Source organism: Boleophthalmus pectinirostris, unplaced genomic scaffold, assembly GCF_026225935.1.
Source record: "Boleophthalmus pectinirostris isolate CB_2022bp ecotype Guang Dong unplaced genomic scaffold, ASM2622593v1 HiC_scaffold_3, whole genome shotgun sequence".
In the NCBI taxonomy this organism is placed as follows: domain Eukaryota; kingdom Metazoa; phylum Chordata; class Actinopteri; order Gobiiformes; family Gobiidae; genus Boleophthalmus; species Boleophthalmus pectinirostris.
The window spans coordinates 37,126,973-37,146,375 of NW_026571299.1; the positions used below are offsets into that span (position 1 = coordinate 37,126,973).

The window sequence follows — 19,403 nt, forward strand, 5'->3', positions numbered from 1 at the left end:
TAATTAAATAATATGGTAACAGCAAAGAATGATATGTCTAATGAAAATTCTTCTTTGTAAACGTGCATCTTCCAGGCTCATTTTAGTGTTGCGCTGCTTGGCAAGATGTTCCATGTAATCATTCTATCTCACTGGGAAATGGGAACAGAAAAAAGGAAAAGTCTATTCTCTGTTTTTAATCCTGTCGACCCAAAGTTTTTGGACAGACAATGTGACCTGCCTAGTGGCTTCTAATGACTAATCAGCAGCACTTCAAAGTCTCCACCTTAACTCTTAGCTGGAGCTACTCAAAGGATTTTTAGTAATTGTAGCTTTTGCATTTTATTACCTCAACTGAAAATGAATAGCCACATTATCAGTTATGCAAAAATGTTCTCCTATTTATTCCCAGTTTAAATTTCAATCTCTATATTTGGCTATTTGGCAATCTTGTTAATATTCCACTGCATTGTTTCACGTAATCATGGGATGAGGACTTTAAATCACTGAAGAGATCTAATGTGTGTGGGAAGTTATTGATTGCTCCGGTAATGGTACTAATGACTGAAATCTATGAATCAGTGGAATTGAAAATGTACAGGAACTACAGAAATCAATAATTAATCTAATAATTTACCCAATTTAGTATCTGTTACGATTTAATTAACATTTTCAATAAATAAATAAATAACCAAATTAATTATGTACATCTTTTCTTTGACTAGTTTCTAAATTATTCTGTTTCTTTTTAAGTAGTACAATATCTTAAAATTTGTGCTGTAAAGGATAGAAAATAATAAGCATCTGATTTATTATAGAAACTAATAAACAGGGCTTCACGGGGATTAGGTTTATAGTCTCAGTGGCATGAAATGGTCTTTAATATAATCATTTAAGTGTATTAGTTATTGTAACAGAAAATACATAATTGATATACATGGATGCCTGAGGAAGGACACAGCATCGCAGTACCAAGGATAAGCATCTGTGAGGCAGTTTGATGCTGAGACACCGTGACTCTGGCTAAGTTTGGAGCCCACTTCAGTTATATGGCCGGCCTTGCTATCTGACTCCTGCAGCAGTTGGGCAGAGTCAGCCATAGGTGGGATTTCACATTCCTCATTTACAGTGTCCCAGCAGGGCAACTGTCTTCACAAGCCCCCACCCTCTCCTCACCACCTCCTTCCCCCACCCCCACCTCCTTCCCCCACCTCCTCCTGACAGGCTGATGTCATCGGGCTACACCAGAGCAAGTTTCAGACTTCGGTGTTTCTTTCAACCTTTTCTGGCTCTTGACCCTGAAAATAGGTCTCCCTGCTTCTCATGACCCCAGCAACAGAAATGGTTCAAGTTGGGTCAAGTTGCTACTGAAGTGCAATTTCAAAAGGCATTTCACCACAGGATTCAAATGGCTGTATTACATGGACACTGTAGTGTTCAAAAGGTTTTTTTCCTGTTGTTTATGTGGAGTTTTCAGTAAATTCTGTATAACAAAAATATGTATTAGCTTGAGGTCCAATCTATTTTCAACTATTTTTAATTTGAATTCATACTTCTTTAATCATATTCCACAATTACTACATATACTATTTATTAGTTTAACTAACATTTTTTTTCTTATTTTTACATAGTAAGGAGAGAATATTTTCCACCCTCTGGTGACACTCAACTGATAAAAACATGAGTTCAAAACAGGATGCTCCAGCCCCAGGTAAATCTTTCATTTATTGTATGTTTGGCCTTTTACTAGACACTAAAATGGTATTGACTATCCATTAGAATCAGACAGCTACAACATATGTAACTCCTCTCTATGGGCACATACTTCCACATCCATACAGTTTTATTTCTAAGCACTTTGGGGCTCATGATGGTTTATGAAAGTGCTATCAGTTTTGCACAAAGGTACACATTAGTCTTAAAGGTGTCCTGAGGTCTACCTGGTCCAAAAGCTGCAGTATTTTAGCAGCGATTGGTATGCACAAGCTAACACCTGACTGTCTCCCCACACATGGATTAGGTGTGAATCATCCTTCAGGAACAAGGTTACAAGAATATTCTCTGCATTTAGAAAAGAGCCCAGCCATCCCCAGAGAAATCATACATACACTCTTTATGCACATATTAAACCTCTTCTTCAACTTGTGGAGTGGCTGCAGAAGAGTAACAGAGGGAATAACTGATGCTGCATTACTAAGTATAATAAAAAGGTCAGGCTCAAAACAATATTTATCTCAGCACATTATATAAGTATGCCCTCATAATGAAATAACTGCTACCTAAAGTCATCAAGTCCCTATCTTTGAACAAACACTCAAAGACTCACTATAGATGAAAGGTAACTTCATAAATTTAATCTTAACAAGCAAACAAAATTCAAAACTATCAGGGCATTGCATCTTTCTCACAACAAATAAACATTGAACTGACGACCCTCTTTAGTTTACTTTCATGAATATGCTTATGTTGTTATATAACTCAATACAAAAAGGATGACATAATAGTCCTAAATTCAGTCCATTTTTAAAATGTTTATTGCTGGGACCCAGATTCCATTAATATTCTATAAATTACAGAACAGAGCCAGACACCCCACCATTTCCTCTCCATACATTGTTTTAAATGCAATCTATTTTACAATAAAAAGTTGCAAAGCCTTTACTGATTAGAGCAGAGTACCATTTTTAATATACGATCCTTGAAAATACTTTTATTGTTTTTCATCACATGAATTGAATAATGCCCTATGATAGACAGACACCATAGGCATCATAGCTCACGTACTCTGGCTGAATCTCAACAAGAGTAATTTGCCCTTTCTATATTAACACCACAAAGTCAGAGCATGAACCAAGCCTTAGTCACTATGCAAGGCAAATGCAAGGCACAGCTAAGTGACCGACAGATGGGCAGCTGTGATCTGCCATTTCAACAGGTGCCGTATGAACTTGCACCCAAACATGTCTGCGTCAGATCTGTCAGTGGTCCCTGGAAGTGTGTGTCATTGTCATTGCTGCTGTTAATAATGGTGAAATATAAATATCTTTAGAGAATTTAAGCATTAACCACTAGGTGCAAGACCATTGTAGCTTGGTCTATAAATAAAGCCGTGTGGTGTGGCTGTGAGACTACAAATCTACAAGGAAATGTCGGCCCCTGGTGGATTTTCATGCAACTGCAACACATCTGTGGTCGTTGCACTACAGTAGAAGTATAGTGCTTTGATTGGACACATTTCATAGAAAAGACAGACTGCTGTTTTAAATCAACAGAATTAATATAATTTCAATAGTTAATGCATCAGGTTTTCTTTAAAAGACAGATTTAACATTGTACTAATGTTCAACTAGAAGTGCTTACTTCTTTTACAAAGCACAGAAATTACTGTAAATGAGCAACACTCATTTACAGTAATTTCAATACAGTCACTAAACTCCTGCCACTGTTCATTCAGTATCATTGTTTTAGGGAAAGATATGTGTCCTACAAAAGCAAACTAATAACAGTATTTAAATAACAATCCTTGAACTAACATTCAATATTTTTTCTATGCATATTTTCTTCACAGTGGCTATAAAGAAGAGATCCAAGGTGCCTGGGGTGGTGGTTACACAGTTTGTTGAGATAGTCCCCATAGGAAAGACAACTCCAGACTTCACTAAAAAACCCACGCCTCTAACCATACAGCAAGGTAAGACGAGATGCTGATAACGATGGTATAGACTTAGACAACTTAGACTTACAAACTTTATTGACACAAAGGAAATTATTTGGACATTATTTGTTATGGTAAGTTTGAAAACATGTTTGCAGACTGATTTCTTTAACAAATAAGTTCTTGTTTTTTTGTGTGTGTTTTGGGTTGTAGGAAAAAAGGCCATTTTTAAAGCGATGGTTTGTGGAGTACCAGCGCCAACAGTCACCTGGACAAGAAACAAATGTGAGATGAATGATCCAGAGAAGTACAAAACCAGATTGGATGAAAGATCTAAGGAGTATATTCTAGAGGTGAAAATGACAACGAATACTCTCTCTCTCTATTTTTTTATCAGTATATTAGTTTACTTATGAAACATATTTCATATATTTATTTAGATAGCAGATGTACAGCCTGAGCAAAGTGACACATACAAATGCACTGTCACCAATCAATTTGGGGAAGCCATCAGTACTGCCATTCTAAATATAATCCCAGGTAACCCATAAGCCACATAGTCCATATATCAGATGTGTTATTATTATTATTTTCAAAGCTTGATATTTTCATCTTTACAGTTAAAGCCAAGAAAAAGGGGGACAATGGTATGGGACACGATAATAATATGATAATAGCATGTTAACTGTTGCATCATAAACTATTTAAAATGCTATTTATTTTCAGATGATCAAGGACCAAATGATTTCCGTTCAATGCTAAAGAAAACGTAAGACAACAGATTTTTCCCACCAAGGTGTGTGCCATTATAAAGCCCTTTGTGCTCAATAATTCTGCTTTCATTTTGTCAGAGTGGTTAAAACCAGGAAGAAACAGCCCCCACCACCAAAAGAGGGTGAGATTGATCCGAAGCTTCTGGAGCTGCTCCTCTGTGCACCAAAGAAAGACTATGAGAAAATCTGCTTTGACTTTGGTGTCACTGACTTCCGCTGGATGCTCAAGAGGCTCAAACAACTGAAAAAGGAAAGAGAGGATGAGCAGGCCAAGGTACTGTGCAATGCAGGTTTAAAAGAAGAAAACAAAAGCTGACAAAATATTGTGTGCTTGTGTACGCAGCTTGGATGTACAGTATAGGTGAATTTGGCTGGCACTCTTGGCTGATAGCATTACATGTTTCCCTGGGTTTCCTTGAGCACGCTTATTTCAATCAACCAAAATGCATACAAAAAGCTAATCCTTCAGCTAGGTACTCCTCATCAAGACTCTGACTTGTTGAAGAATGGGTCAGTTTCAGATAATAAATTACAAATACATGCATTTTTTTTTTCTGTGGTAATTGAAAATCATTATCTGATTATCTTATAACCCTTTTCTGTCAAACACCCATATTAATAAGCATTCTAAAGCATTATAAAACTGTATTATCATAAGAAAATGTATCCAATTTCACAGCTCATTTGCAAAGAAAGCAACAGTACAATAATAATGTTTGTAGGTTGTGGAGGCACTGGATGAGGTCAAACAAATTGAAGTGAAACCCAACGGGAAAGCTGAATTTAGCGTCGATATGAAGCTGTGGGATCCCAACAGTGCAATTAACTTATATAAGGTGAGATCACACACTCCAAAAGCAATAACGAGAACACGAATATATTATGAAAACCAATGGGTATCTTGTCTCCAAAGGATGGAGTTCTGATCCCATACAGCGATGATGAAAACGCAAAGCATTGTTTGAAGAAAAATGGGACAAAGTATGTTTTCAGCATCAAAGATTTGAAGCCAGAAGATGCAGGTTTCTATCAGCTCGATGTAGAAGATGCAAATGTCCTTACAACTGACTTTAAAGGTAAAATCCTGCTCTACACGCTGACAAAAAAGTTGAAAATTAAAACAAATATTTGCTCTTGTGTGTAGTGCCTGCTGTGGAGTTTGCAGCCCAGCTCAAAGACGTGAAGGCAATTGAAAATGAGGATGCAGTCTTTCAGTGTGTCCTGTCCACACCCCTAAATAGAATCACATGGTCCACAGAGAAGGGTTCACTTGACAATGAGGAAAAATATGAGATCACCGTGTCAGAAGACATGCTAACTCACACGCTCAAAGTGAAAAACTGTGAAATTAAAGATACTGGGACTTACTATGCAATCGCTGGGATAATATCAAGTAAAGCATCTCTCACAGTTGAAGGTGGGGCATTTTTTATTTTAAATTCAGGAGCAAAATGTCAATAGAAAAATTGTATTTCAACTGCCTTAAATGCTACCAAATGCCATGTCCAAAATATTTAAAAATACACTGAACCAATCTGAGTTCTACCTAAAGCTAAAGTTTAAGATAAATATAGTATAATCATAATATAATCTCTGTAATCAAAAATGTACTTTATTTATTTTTAAATTTAAAATTTTTATTTTAATATTTATTTGTATTTATTTATTTTTTATTTTATTTTAAAATTTACATATTGTACAAACCTAACTTAACCAAGTGTATTTATTTCTGCTAACAAACACTCCAACAAACCAACTATTTTTCACATTATTACTATTTTTTACAGCTGATCCAAATGCTGGAAAAGGCAAAAAGGGGGACAAATCAGGAGAGGATCTGTCTAATTCATCCGGGTTACAGAAAAAAGATACGGACACAGGCGGAGATGGGAAAGACGGGAAAGACGGAAAAGATGGAAAAGATGGAGGAGATGTGGGGACAGGTGACGGTGACGATGGATCTGGAGGAAAAACTGGCGACGACGACGGGGCAAAGAAGAAGCCGACAAATGGCCCGCTGATTCCAGACACAACAATAGGTCATTAACTAAGTCACATGATAACTGAGCTAATATATTGAAATAATCTATTGAATTTGTGTTGCAGATAGAAGTGTTCAGTTTGTCAGTGGATTGTCCGATACAAAAGCTAATGTTGGAGAAAGAGTGGAGTTTTCCTGTAAACTGAGCAGTGATACAGCTGTGGGGAAGTGGTACAAAAATGGTAAACTGGTAAGAACCACATTTGTAACACAGGAAACTTCATTTTAAGGGTTGGCTAATTGCTAGAAGATTTAACTTTTTCTTTACTAAGTACACACTGGATCCATTACATAACTCTTTAGGACTGTAACTAACAATTAGATTTGAAATGGACAAGTCAGGGATCATTTTTTGATTAGTCAAACAAATATTTCTGATTCCTTTTATTTAAGGGCAGCTCAAATAAAAGTGTGATTGCAAGTGGCATGTGTTAAGAGTCTGTTTATATTAACAATTAAAGATGATTAAAATAAACAGCAATTATTATAGTAGTCGAACAGTTACAGTCATCATGATTAATTGGTGCAACCCCAAAGCTATTTACTTCACTGACTGATGATTTTTTTTCTTTTTTTCTAGCTAACTGAAGAGGATGGAGTAACAATTATTAAAGATGGAGCATTTCATAGGCTGATTATAAACTGCTGTAGTAAAGAGGACGCTGCTGTGTATCGCTTTGAAGCCGAGGGCCGAAAATCAGAGGCCACACTCACTATTGAAGGTCCCGACAAAAAAGCTTTCTTATAAATCTTATTATATTTGTTATGATTGCAAACTTAATTCATCTTTTGTTCTTATCACTTATAGATCCACCAAAGATTGACTTGGACGCTTTAGGCAAATTCTCCCAACCTGTTATAATAAAGGCAGGAGAAACTGCAAAATGGAAACTGCCTTTTTCTGGCGGGGCTCCTATGACCGTCCAGTGGTTCAAGGAGGATGATGAGCTTTTGCCAGGCCTCAATGTGAAGATTGAAACATCCGACACGGAGAGCCAACTGCGTCTTACAAAGTGCCAACGAAAAGACAGCGGAGAGGTGAAAATCAGACTGAAAAATGAGTATGGGACTTTTGAAGCAACCTCAAGACTCATAGTTTTAGGTAGGTATCATCACAATTTTACGGTTATTTCTGATTATTAACACCATGACCGAAGATTTTAGAAATTCTTCATTTACTTTTATTCACATTGTCTAAAACACTACCCTTGCTCCTACTGGTGGGCAGCTTTGAAATTGAACTTTAAAATTGAGTTGATGTGGCATAAACAGACAGCTATAAAAGCACTTATCAGGTTCTACTTTTCTGGTTCAGGGTTCAGCACCTGTTTGTCTCCATGCAGATGTTACTGCTTTGCCTTGAAGCTTCTGAATTTGAAGTATGGCAAAACTTAGCTGTCTTGAATTTTTAAAATACAGTTGTTTTAAATGTTAAAAGATATCTTGAAAAACATGCAGTCTTACTTCGAAGTGTCCTCTCTCCATAGATCTGATCTGTAACTTGGCGTAGTGGCAGCACTTGCTACAAGGTCGATAAGTGCAATGCCACACTGGCGAATATTCTAGCCAAAGCAATAACATCCCCATAGAGACAAGCAGGTGACAGACCATCACCTGAAAAGTTACAGAGTGCACCTTTAAAGTTATAAGCCTATATTTATTCTTGTTTCAAAAATTATACTGTGACCTAACATGGTCAGTTATCAACAGTTATTGTAAAAAAAAAACTAGCCATTCCTTTTGGTATAATACATTTTCACATTCCACTAGCAAGCTCCAGCTGATTATGCCTTGTTCTTCCAGATAAGCCAACCCCACCTCAGGGGCCTGTCGACATTATGGAAAGTGCTGTAACATCTGTCGAATTTAAATGGAAGCCACCAAAGGACAACGGGGGCTGTCCCATCATAAGCTACATGATTGAGCGTCAACAAATAGGACGCAATAAATGGACTAATCTGGGCGAGTTTCCTGGCGACAATCCAAGTTACAAGGATTCTGACGTGGATCCAGGAAGGAGGTATTGTTACCGTATCCGAGCCAAGAACGCAGAAGGCATAAGTGATTACCTGCAGACGGAGGACATAGCAGCTGGTGTTCTACGTGAGTAATTAAGTTAATGTGTCTAATTAGCTGTGTTTGTATTGCAATGCTTAATTTAGCAACCAACAGTCATATTTATAGCAAAAACATTGGATGCAAATTAAACTGTAATCAGGATAAATATTGAAAGTAAAAGTGTCACGTTTTGTGCTAGTCCCAAGCCAAGTTAAATAGAGCTAAAAGGTTCACCAAGAAGGCCACCTGAAGCCAAATAAATGCAAAATTTAACATATTTAGGAGTAGGCCTGTCACAGTAACAGATTTTGAAGATCTATATATATTGCTGAAGTAAATATAGATGATAATTGATAATATCGAAACCAAAACCTAAAGCAGAATTATCCCAAAAATGATTATAAATGTATAATATTGTTAAAAAAAATTACTTGCAATAAATAAATAGCAGGATGCAGCACAAGTAATTAGTGTGGATCTATAATATGTTTATCATAGAAACTTCTACAGCTCAAATCTCACCATATTGCAAAAAAAAAAAAAAATGTCTCACTTGCACCACCAAAAATGACCATCTGTTCCATCTGTCATGTATTGAATGATAACAGGATATAGTATTTATTATTTATTTATTTATTTACCCAAAAAAGACAAGAAAATTTAGCTACATTTTGTAATAGTATCCTAAATATAAAATGCAGATCAGTATAACCAAATTGTGAATCTTAAGCTTAAGGAAAGGTAAAATGATGAAGGATATGCAAAAGTCTTACTTGTAACAGAAAATAACGTTCAAATAATATAAAAGATCATAAGTTACACATCTAAATCGAATGTGCATAGTGCATAGTAAGTACTGTACTTTCTCATCAGCAAGTACAAAATTCTGCAATAAATACTGTATGTTGCTAATATTCTTGTTGCTATAGGTTACCCTGGTGCACCATCAGCGCCTAAAGTGGTCAGTGCTTTTAAACTGCATTAATCTAACCTGGTGTCCTCCTTGTGACACTGGAGGAACCAAAATAGTGGGATACAATCTGGAAAAGAAAAAGAAGGGCACCAACTACTGGAGCCTTGTGAACCAGGGAGGGCCAATTACAGGTACATTTAAAAAAAGACAATGAAAGTCAAAGTGTATGATCATTGTAATACATTATTGTTTTAATAGATACAAAGTTCTCAGTCAAAGATGTCATCGAGGGAGCTGCATATGAATTTAGGGTCTCTGCCATCAACCTGTCTGGGCCTGGAGATCCAAGTATCCCATGTGAGACAGTGTACGCAAGAGACCCTATGAGTAAGTTCAAAGGTGCTTTATGTAACTTTTCTGGCAGAGGGTGTGCCACCTGCTTCTCTCCATGGAGATTACTTAGCCTTGAATATTCGATAGCATGGCATTGCACTTATACAGTTCCAATGACACAAACAAGTGACACCACCAGGCAAAGTTACAGGTAAGATCTATGAAGAGGCAAGTCCGGTCAAAGCAAAAATGCATGTTTGTCAGGGTAGTTTTGGCAATAAAAACACTAGTACTCTAATGAATGCATGATATATAAGTTTACTGCGGAAGACAAGCAAAGTAAAAACACTGAATCATGCAGGTGGTAGCTCTCCACTAGAAAATTTACACGAAGCACCTTTAAGTTTAAATATGTCTTCTCAATGCATGAAAATAACCAGTTCTTTATTTTTATTTCAGAACCACCAGGCAAAGTAACCGACCTAAAACTAACCTCGTCCAGCTACACAACCTTCTCTCTGGCCTGGACCAAACCAAAAGAAATCAAAGAGGTGCAAGATGAAGCCTTGGGGTATTATGTGGAAATCAGACCAATAGAAAGCCTTGACTGGACCCGATGTAATAGCACCCCAATTACTCTAACTTCTTACACAGTGCTTGGCTTGAAGGCAATGGCCTCATACTGGATCAGAGTAATTGCCACTAATTATGGAGGTGATGGAGAACCTCAGGGCTTCGACAACTACTTCATTGCCATGCCACCTGCTGGTAAAGAGACACTACAATCTGACCCAAAACATCTGCAAACCATCACAAGGACATTTCAACACATATTCAAGTTTTAACCAGTTTCACACAAACACAAACTCAGAAGAAAAACTATCACCAATGTGCTTTTACGTTTTTTTCACAGTAAGACCAAAGTTCACTGACCGTAACATGAAGACTTTTATGGTGGTGCGACTTGGATATACTGTCCGGCTCAACATCGGCTTTGAGGTACTTACCCTGTATAAAATATACAGTAAACTGAAAAATATATAAACATTCAGAGTACTGTTTTTTTTTGTATACCAGGCCTCTCCTCTGCCAGAGATCACCTGGCTCAAAGATGGCCTGCCACTGGGTAAACATGTGACTGTTACAAACTCAGACAAAGGCTCTCAGCTGCTGATTCCAACCTCAGAGCGGACAGACTCTGGCATCTACACGATCACCGTCAGGAACATAGTGGGACAGGAAAGCATCAATGTGGAAGTTCGAGTAACAGGTCAGTAGCTCATTAAAATGGCACTGTATGCTAGTAACACTATTATGAATACTGGAATAAACTGAACACAATCTTTACTTTCGAAACAGAAAGAGCAATTCAAAATGACAGGCCTACAACTCTTTCTAGTACTGTATAAAAATGTCAGTGCAAACTTTCTCAAAAAAGAGTTTGTGGTTTAGTGTGGTTTAGTGGTCTAGTGCGGTTTATATATATATATATATATATATATATATATATATATATATATATATATATATATATATATATATATATATATATATATATATATACACACACATATATATTTATATATATAATTCAATTCAACAAATATCTCTCTGGTTCCTAGACGAGCCAAAGCCTCCAGATGCAGTGGAGCTGGTTCAGAACACCCCCGGCACTGTGACCCTGTGCTGGACTCCCTCTCCGGACGAGAAGAGAGATGACCGACTGCACTACATGATATCCAAGAGAGACTCGTTCAAACGCACATGGAGGACTGAGGCTGACAACCTCTACAACAACAGGTTCACAGTGATCAACATTCTACCTGGAAGAGAGTACAACTTCAGGGTGTTTGCAAAAAATGACATGGGACTTTCAATGCCCTGTAAAGCCCCGCCATTTCAGACCAAAAAAGAAAAAGGTTAGTATAAAAAATGTAAATGTTTATTAAGTAATACTAGCCTACTATCCATATTTGGTGAAAAAAGCTTATACATAACACTATAACATTAAATTCAGATTGACTGTATTTATTAGTAAGAAAGTGAATCAAGTAGGTCTGTGTGTTTTAATGTAATTGTTTTTTTTACTTGCCTTAAAACATTCTCAAATTGAAACTGGAATTATATTTTAACTATTGCATGACAGATCCAGGTCTTTTCCTCATCTTCCAGTACAATGTGAATAGTATGTGTAGATATTTGTATTGGGAACTATTTAGATTGTTTCACAGTACTTCAAGTTTCATATTTTTTCTGACCAACAGAGAAGCTGACAGTGAAAATGCCAGAGCCAGTACCTCTGGATCTTCAGTGTCCCCCCTCGATCATTGTCCCGTTAAAGATGCGCACAGCTCCACAGGGATACGAGTGCTGCATGAGCTGTGCAGTAAAGGGAAACCCCACTCCAAGAGTGACCTGGTACAGGAACAATGTGAACCTCAACACCAACACAAACTACCACATCACCAACGTATGTGGGGTCTGCTCTCTGCTCATCCTAAGGGTGGGGGACAAGGACTGCGGGGAGTACAAAGTGGTCTTGGAGAACAAACTAGGGGTGGCTGAGAGTGCCATGACACTGAACATCAGAGGTATAGTGATGCGGTTTAATGTTTAAGTTTTGAAAGTCTCATTTTCTGTATACAAACATAATTAAAATGTGTTTCTTTACAGAATGAGAAGATGAATAGACAATGCAGAGGATGTGTAACAAGAAAAAATACTATGGACTTTCAAAGCAAAAACACAAAAGTAAAATGTGTATGTGGTCCCCTGTGGGTCTGCTTTATGTTAATCCACGTACAAATCTGTCCAGACAGCACCTAAAAAATAAATGCAATCCACATCTACTGCCAGTAGATGGCGCCTTTCTACCCATACAAGCTCACAGTACACAGATAACATGAGTATGGGGGTAGCTAATCTTGGGTAGACTGAATAAAGTTCACAGCAATGTTGACAATGCCATATTCTATAACTATAAGATAAAATATTTATCTTTTAGGCAGAAACCAACTACATGGTGGCAAGAAGTGGGCTTTTTTACCTCTATATAGTAGAGAACATATTTTTTCTCTTTTGATAAAGGAAATAATATCATTAGCTTTAACACAATGCCTTTTGAGAGCCCCGATAAACAATGCTGGTGTCAAATCCATGTGTCCACAAACACACACATACAAACATTTGAGTTTCTATGCTTTTTGGGGACATTACATACACTTCCTGAACACTGATCCAAACCTTAACCATAATGGATACCTGCCAAAACATAATCTATATCCTAACCTAAACCTACATTGTCCCATACTGTGCCTTTAATCCAAGTACTAACTTCCCATGTACTGACTGTATACAGAATTCAGCTCCTACAATGCAATGAATATCTGCACACAGACAGAGACACACACACTGCATCTATGGCCCGCCTCCTCTCTCTTTCCCCTCAGCCCCTCTCAGTCCTGCTGGGTTCACTCTCATCTGATGCACATGGACATCACCTCTCAGGATACAGCTGGATTACACTCATGTCCACTGAAGCCAGCAATTTAATCTTCAACTTTTTACACCACCTTATGTGAGAAAAGGACGACAGTTTAGACCAGCAGTTTGGGAACAATGTCAACAGTTCTATCTAACAATAAAGAAGAGACGGGAGTGAGAAAAACGCTGTTAGGCGCTTCTTCAGCTTCTGCCACTGCCACTTCTAACAGCCTGAGGGTAAGGGCCTGTCTCACCACCCCAACATTCAAGACAAATTACCCATAGTATGCTGTTTTACAAGATTGTGTGGATTTTTTCAACTCAAAACATATGACACTGTGACATCATATTTCATATGAGAATCTTCTAGAGTTAGAGTGGACAATATAATAACGTTTTCATAGTTGTTTTTACTTCTTATGTCAAAGGGGACTCTTGTGCAGCAAAAGCCCAAAGTAATACAAATGTTATTGTAACTCAAGTTAGGAAGCAGTGATAGTTCTTATGTTTCTTTTCCTTAGGGACATTTTTTACATTACTTACTATTTTAAAATATGGAGTCACCCCAGTAATGGTTTTCCAGTAGTGCAGGATGTTTCACATAGTAGTGCTGGTAGCCAGTGGAGTGATATTAAAGTAGTAAAGTTTGCAGTCTCTACCTAATATTGGTAGTTGCAAAACTAATAGTAACTCTACACATGTACACTTCTTGCACATGTGGTCGTTGCGTCATGATGTTAACAATTACTTGATTTTTATCTAAAAGTAAATACCGTAAAATCAGATACTAAATTGTAGTGAAAGGAAAACAAACTTGAACAGGATTTAAAGAATGCAGGCTGTATTAGGTGCATAATCCCCTGTTTATATGAAGTACGGTCCAGGAGAATTGGACAGGAAGTGAGGATGAGGAGAGAAAGAGAGATAGGATGACACCACGAGGAAGGGGGCAGAGCTCTGTGTGGGAACTAAGACTTTGTATTTATGGATGTTTATCTTTTTGTGAGTCCTGGGGGAAACTCACATTTTCCACTTGAGAATATCTGGTCAACAGACTCCAAGTTCCTCAGGAGACCAGGGACAGCTGAGTGACGCTCATAATAGTACATGGGGCCAAATGAACGGAGTGCATCCAACTGTTTATATGTGACGTCTTCAACTATGGTATTGCGCTTGCCAAATCCAAACAGTGCAGTCATTAATATACATTCAGTCAGGGTTTCCAAGTATCCAGAGACAGGCCAGAGGAAGTTGACATCAGAGAGGTACAAAACTAGAGGGACGTAGATTTCAACAAAGAAGGAACACAACTATTTACAAGTTCACAATTCATATTTGTCATTGTGGCGTTTCCATGTATTGATGATCATTTCTATCTATAATTCACCATAAATGTATTTATGTGGAAGGAGGAAGAAGGATGAGCAAATTATGATTTTGACACATAAAAAATAAATAAGATAGCTAGATAGTTGGCTTGATGGTTGGTACAAATAATTAGAATAAGTTGCGAACTGACAATTTAACTTCTTTCAATAAAGACACATGGTAAACTTCGATCATTTTATTACTCCAACTGAATAACAATGTCTACAATTGATTAATCTGACAGCAGTCCATATGACATTACATAGATTGGTTTAAATTCTACACACTTCTCATTGAAAAGCAATGAGAATCCTTCAGACTAAATTGTTTTAACTTCTTTGATGGATTGCATTGCTTTTTACTTTGCTCTTGATCTCGAGAGTGAAAGCACTGCATAGCTTGTCCAACTTCAGCAGGCAATAATGGACAAAATCTACAGCTGCCGCCAGAGCTATGACCTTATTTGGATGCGTTGAGCTATCTGCACTTGTCTGTGTATTTAAAGGATCAGTTCATCTCCCTGTCTTTAACTTGGCTTGGTATTTCAGACTACAATAAGTTTGCTAAAAGAAAACTGAAAAATGATTTGTCGTGTGAGATTTCTCCTTGATACACTTTAGACTTTTATTTAGAGTTATTTTAAGACAAAAAAATTTAATCCTCAACTTGATCCATCACAATTTTTGATAATTTAATAACTGCCTTTTGCTATAAACATAGTCAGATTTCTTCCTTCGAAGTCAGATTTCTGCTCCAAATCAGCTGCCTTTACTGACAAAGGTATATGTATATATTTAACAAATGTTTACCGTGTTAATTTGACAAGAACTCTCATATACTATCACATACTATCATAACATAATCTGCCAATCTTAAGTCTATATACTAGATTAGTAAAAGGCTTTATAATACTTTTGTTATGTATATCCTATTTCTACAAGTAAGTGACACCATTAGACGTGTTTAATTAGACTGGTTATTATGCTAGTTCCATCCTATTACAATACTATTACTGTGCTGTAATATAAACTTATTGTTTATATAACAATAAACTTATGTGTGCTTTTTTCTTTTACAGAATGATAAACTCTCACGGTAAGTTGTTTTATCAATCCAATAATTTACATTAGACTAGATTTTGGTAGTTTCACATTGGTCAGATGGTTTGCATTTTCAGGTTGAACTCCGCAAGAACCAGTAATGCACCCAGTGCATCCAGTGACACAGGTGTGAACCACGCTGAGTCGTACTTCTTAAGAAGAGAGCACAGACTGTCAGCACGGAGGAAAGCAGAGGAAGAGGCTGCCATAAATGACTACAAAAAGGTCTGATACAAAAAAAAGCTGAATTTGAATGCTTACTAGTTGCACAACCACCTTAAATCATAAAAAAAAATAAAAATAAATTATAATCATATAGTGTTAAAGCAGCTACACAGTACTGAAACTTTAACTTAAATTTCCCAAGCACATTCAATAACTTCCCTCTTTTTAGAGTTATTTCTCATTTAATTTTCTAACTGTAACAGAATTAAGCTTATTTGTAAAACATAGACCATATATGACAATGTATATACTATATATTTAATGACTCACTGTGTGTGGGATACAGATGTATGAGAAAGCACTGGCCACCAATCAGAGGCTCAAATCCAGACTGGAGACGAGTAAACAGGAACTGACTGTGATCCAGGACCAGCTGCAGAGAGCACAGGTAAACTCAGGGAACAAACATAAAAAGTCAAAATATCTCCACACAAATATCAGTAAAGCACCATCAGAAATGTAATATGAAAAGCTAGAGCAATAAGCCTCTACTGATCTCCCCCTGTGCTAAATTATACAGTATTGATACTTATTTTTGGATGACAGTGACATGTGACCATGAGAAAAGTTTGTGGTAACACAATAAAACCCTTCCACTGTTGCAGAAAGGGCGACCAGGAGCTTGTGGATCCAACATGCTAGAAACTGAGAAAAAGGTATAAACTCACCATTAATATGTTCTGAAATTGAAAATCTTTATACTTATGTTCTTTTCTTCATCAAAGGAAAGTTGGGCCCTGAAAAAGAGAATATCAGATATAGAGGAACAATTAAAGGTAAGAAATCATGGATAATATAACAATAACAAGTTGGGCTAGACTCCCTGCAGAATGTGACTGCTGTGCCTGGCTCCTATTTTTCTCCATTGTTTTCTGTTTACACTTAACTTTCCCTTTTGTCCAAGAGCATGCAACAAAAACCTGTTGTTCATCTGTGAATGAGCCACACTGTATCTTGTGCCCAGTCAAAATAACAGCACATGTACTGTACGGGTTTGCTTAAAAAAAAAAAAAAGTATATTGTCACAAATTGAGTTAAGTCTACATCATTAGACACTAGACTGACAGAAGCATGGTAAATATTAAGAACAAAAAGTGTATACACCGCATATCAACTATTTTATAGTCATTCTACACAACACAAATGTAAAACACACCAAAGAACTAATACACATGCCAAAGTGAAGAGGGTAATTGATAATGGTTGGAGTTGGTGCTTTTCTGCTCAGGTGAAAGCAGACCTGAAGATGGAGAACCAGAGACTGAAGGATGAGAACGGGGCCCTCATCAGAGTCATCACCAAACTGTCCAAATAAGACTAATTGTACCATACCATCTGAGATATTTAAAACTATGCTATTTATTCTGTACATAGCTAAAGTACTGAAACACCAAAGGTGCATTAGGCCCAGCTAGAAGAGGCCTGCATGCCATAGAATATTTTCTTTGTCACTTGTTGATATATTTATGATTTTTATTCAAATCAATTTGTCGAATAAAGACAACACTGTCACTTACCACAAACGTTGCAATTTGCTCTTAAATAAGAGTACCACAACTGAGGCTGTATCATCCACGTGACCTTAGTGGCTCTACACTTCCTGCACGTTAAAACTGTCGAGGCTATTATAGCCTAAAGCTAATGCACACATAATTGGTTGCAATCAGATTTTATCAGATGACTTCTGCTTTTCCATTTCTGCAAAAGCATGGGCGTCATCTCCAAACCTTTGAGCGTGCATGGATCCTTCCCATCCTGTGCAAGCTGCCACCTAGTGGTTAAAGATGTCTACATAGCAGCAAAGAGATATTTAAATAATAAACAGTTTATTTTTAACGATGGTGATTACATTTAAACAACACATAAATGTCCTAATGTCCTTGAGTTATCTACTGTACATTTAGTTTTGGTCTTTTTTTTTTTTTTGCTAGAAAACATAGATTTACTTTGTGTTGAAATAAATCATGCAATTCACAAAAGGCACAAATATTAACACATTTCTACAAGACAAAACAAGAACATTTATGGGTGAGTCAACAATAACATGATTTATAAACACTGAGAGCACACGGACAGTGGGGTTTATGGTGACACAGACTTGGCAGTATTGCAGTGAGGGAGCTCTGATTGGGTCTGTTCTGCAATTCAAAGAACAGTACCCTGGAAGACTGGGATTTTGTTGTCTACATTGACTGTTGTCCCCTTCACTGAACAGAGGTCTGCAATTAATTGGAATTGACATTCAATTACCAATTAACACTACAAACCCTAATGGTAATATCCATTAGGGCAGTTTACTGTCACACTAGACTAGTTACTAGTAACCAGTTTTTTTTATAGTTAAACTTCAAATGACTATTTTACGAATACCACTGAGGGTCATCAAACATCAAAACTACTTTGATGCTATTATGTGTCATATGAATTATGAAGGTAATACATTTCTCAAATTTAGCCATGTCCTATTACAGAATACAACTTCAGAGATCAGTTGAGACAATGAGGAAAAAAAAAAAGAAAAAGCTACCACAAGTTATATTGCTGAACAAAAGTAGCAATCTTGCAGATGATTCTTGAAGTAAACACTTATGGTACACTGAGACAGACAAAGGAGCCAGGGTCTGGGATACAGTATATACAAGTCCAAAAGACATAATGCAGAGTCAGACAGACATGCATTACAGCATTAGATAATAGTCTCTCATTTGGTACAAAGCAAACCTGCTTTATTTGAAATCCAAATGTTTACATTTCAGACACACACTTATTCAACAGCAGTCACCACAAACTTTTAGGTCATTTTATTATCAAAAGTGACAGAACACAAACACACATCAATAGATTCATTGTCTCCCTAAAAACATGCTACTATTTACATCAACTATTGTATACAGTACATGCTCAAGCTTATTGACAACTGCAGTGCATTGAAGCAAATAAAAGCAGTACTGTGACCACTTCTTCTCGTCCCTTTCTGCAGTCCATCATCTCATATTTGACACTACGCAAGGTCTCAACACTGCACTAATATTATTGTATTATTAAAACACTTAAATGAGGTGAAACACTGCAAGGCATGATACATGCTCCATTCTGCAGTTCTATTTGGTTCAAGCAATGGTTTGAGAGTGCTGTGTTAGTGACGCAAGAAGAAGCTACATTTTGATCTTCAACATTTTCTAAAATGTCCTACAGAAATTTCATTGAATTTATGTTTGTGTAATATGCTGGACAAAGCATATTCATAAAGTAATGTTTTATGATGATCAAAATAATGTTTAATACTTTAGAAATAAACATTTTTCTTAATTCGCTAAATATCAGGACATTCAAAACTCCAGCCCAATTATGTTTCCATTCTAATAATAAATCTTTCTCTCTAAAACAAAATAATGCCACAGTGAACTATATTTACAATTATTTATTTATCAAAGCGTCATTTCAGGAAAGGCACCCTGTCATACATTACATCCGT

General features: G+C 36.8%; 2 protein-coding genes across 3 annotated transcripts; both read left to right on the top strand.

The window, feature by feature from the left end:
• The first annotated feature begins 1,568 nt into the window (after window positions 1-1,568).
• LOC110174763 (immunoglobulin-like and fibronectin type III domain-containing protein 1) lies at window positions 1,569-12,642 on the top strand. The gene is given in 24 exon segments (XM_055160663.1): window positions 1,569-1,690; window positions 3,548-3,670; window positions 3,848-3,987; window positions 4,075-4,174; window positions 4,255-4,281; window positions 4,361-4,403; window positions 4,486-4,681; window positions 5,130-5,243; window positions 5,321-5,483; window positions 5,552-5,824; window positions 6,195-6,446; window positions 6,514-6,638; window positions 7,029-7,170; window positions 7,257-7,550; window positions 8,252-8,551; window positions 9,436-9,481; window positions 9,483-9,610; window positions 9,678-9,806; window positions 10,212-10,520; window positions 10,666-10,751; window positions 10,830-11,022; window positions 11,375-11,671; window positions 12,017-12,343; window positions 12,426-12,642. Coding segments are annotated over 24 exon segments (3,843 nt in total). The 5' UTR covers window positions 1,569-1,659; the 3' UTR covers window positions 12,431-12,642.
• A 599-nt stretch (window positions 12,643-13,241) lies between these two features.
• LOC110174837 (protein phosphatase 1 regulatory subunit 12B-like) lies at window positions 13,242-17,442 on the top strand. 2 transcript variants are annotated; one of them, XM_020940950.2, is made up of 7 exons: window positions 13,242-13,472; window positions 15,682-15,698; window positions 15,781-15,928; window positions 16,215-16,316; window positions 16,534-16,584; window positions 16,654-16,704; window positions 17,157-17,442. In XM_020940950.2, the coding sequence occupies exons 1-7, from the start codon at window positions 13,371-13,373 to the stop codon at window positions 17,241-17,243; spliced, it is 558 nt and encodes a 185-aa protein (XP_020796609.1). In that variant the 5' UTR covers window positions 13,242-13,370; the 3' UTR covers window positions 17,244-17,442. The 2 variants fall into 2 exon arrangements, with proteins under 2 accessions (XP_020796609.1, XP_055016785.1); XM_055160810.1 differs by having other exon boundaries at window positions 16,659-16,704.
• Window positions 17,443-19,403: the final 1,961 nt, after the last annotated feature.

What these genes read in the sequence shown, in the direction of transcription:
- LOC110174837 (XM_020940950.2), top strand. Translation starts at nt 13,371, where the DNA reads ATGTCAACAGTTCTATCTAACAATAAAGAAGAGACGGGAGTGAGAAAA. An exon ending in CCATAAATGACTACAAAAAG is followed by an intron (nt 15,929 to 16,214) that starts GTCTGATACAAA and finishes TGTGGGATACAG; the next exon opens with ATGTATGAGAAAGCACTGGC. An exon ending in ACCAGCTGCAGAGAGCACAG is followed by an intron (nt 16,317 to 16,533) that starts GTAAACTCAGGG and finishes CCACTGTTGCAG; the next exon opens with AAAGGGCGACCAGGAGCTTG.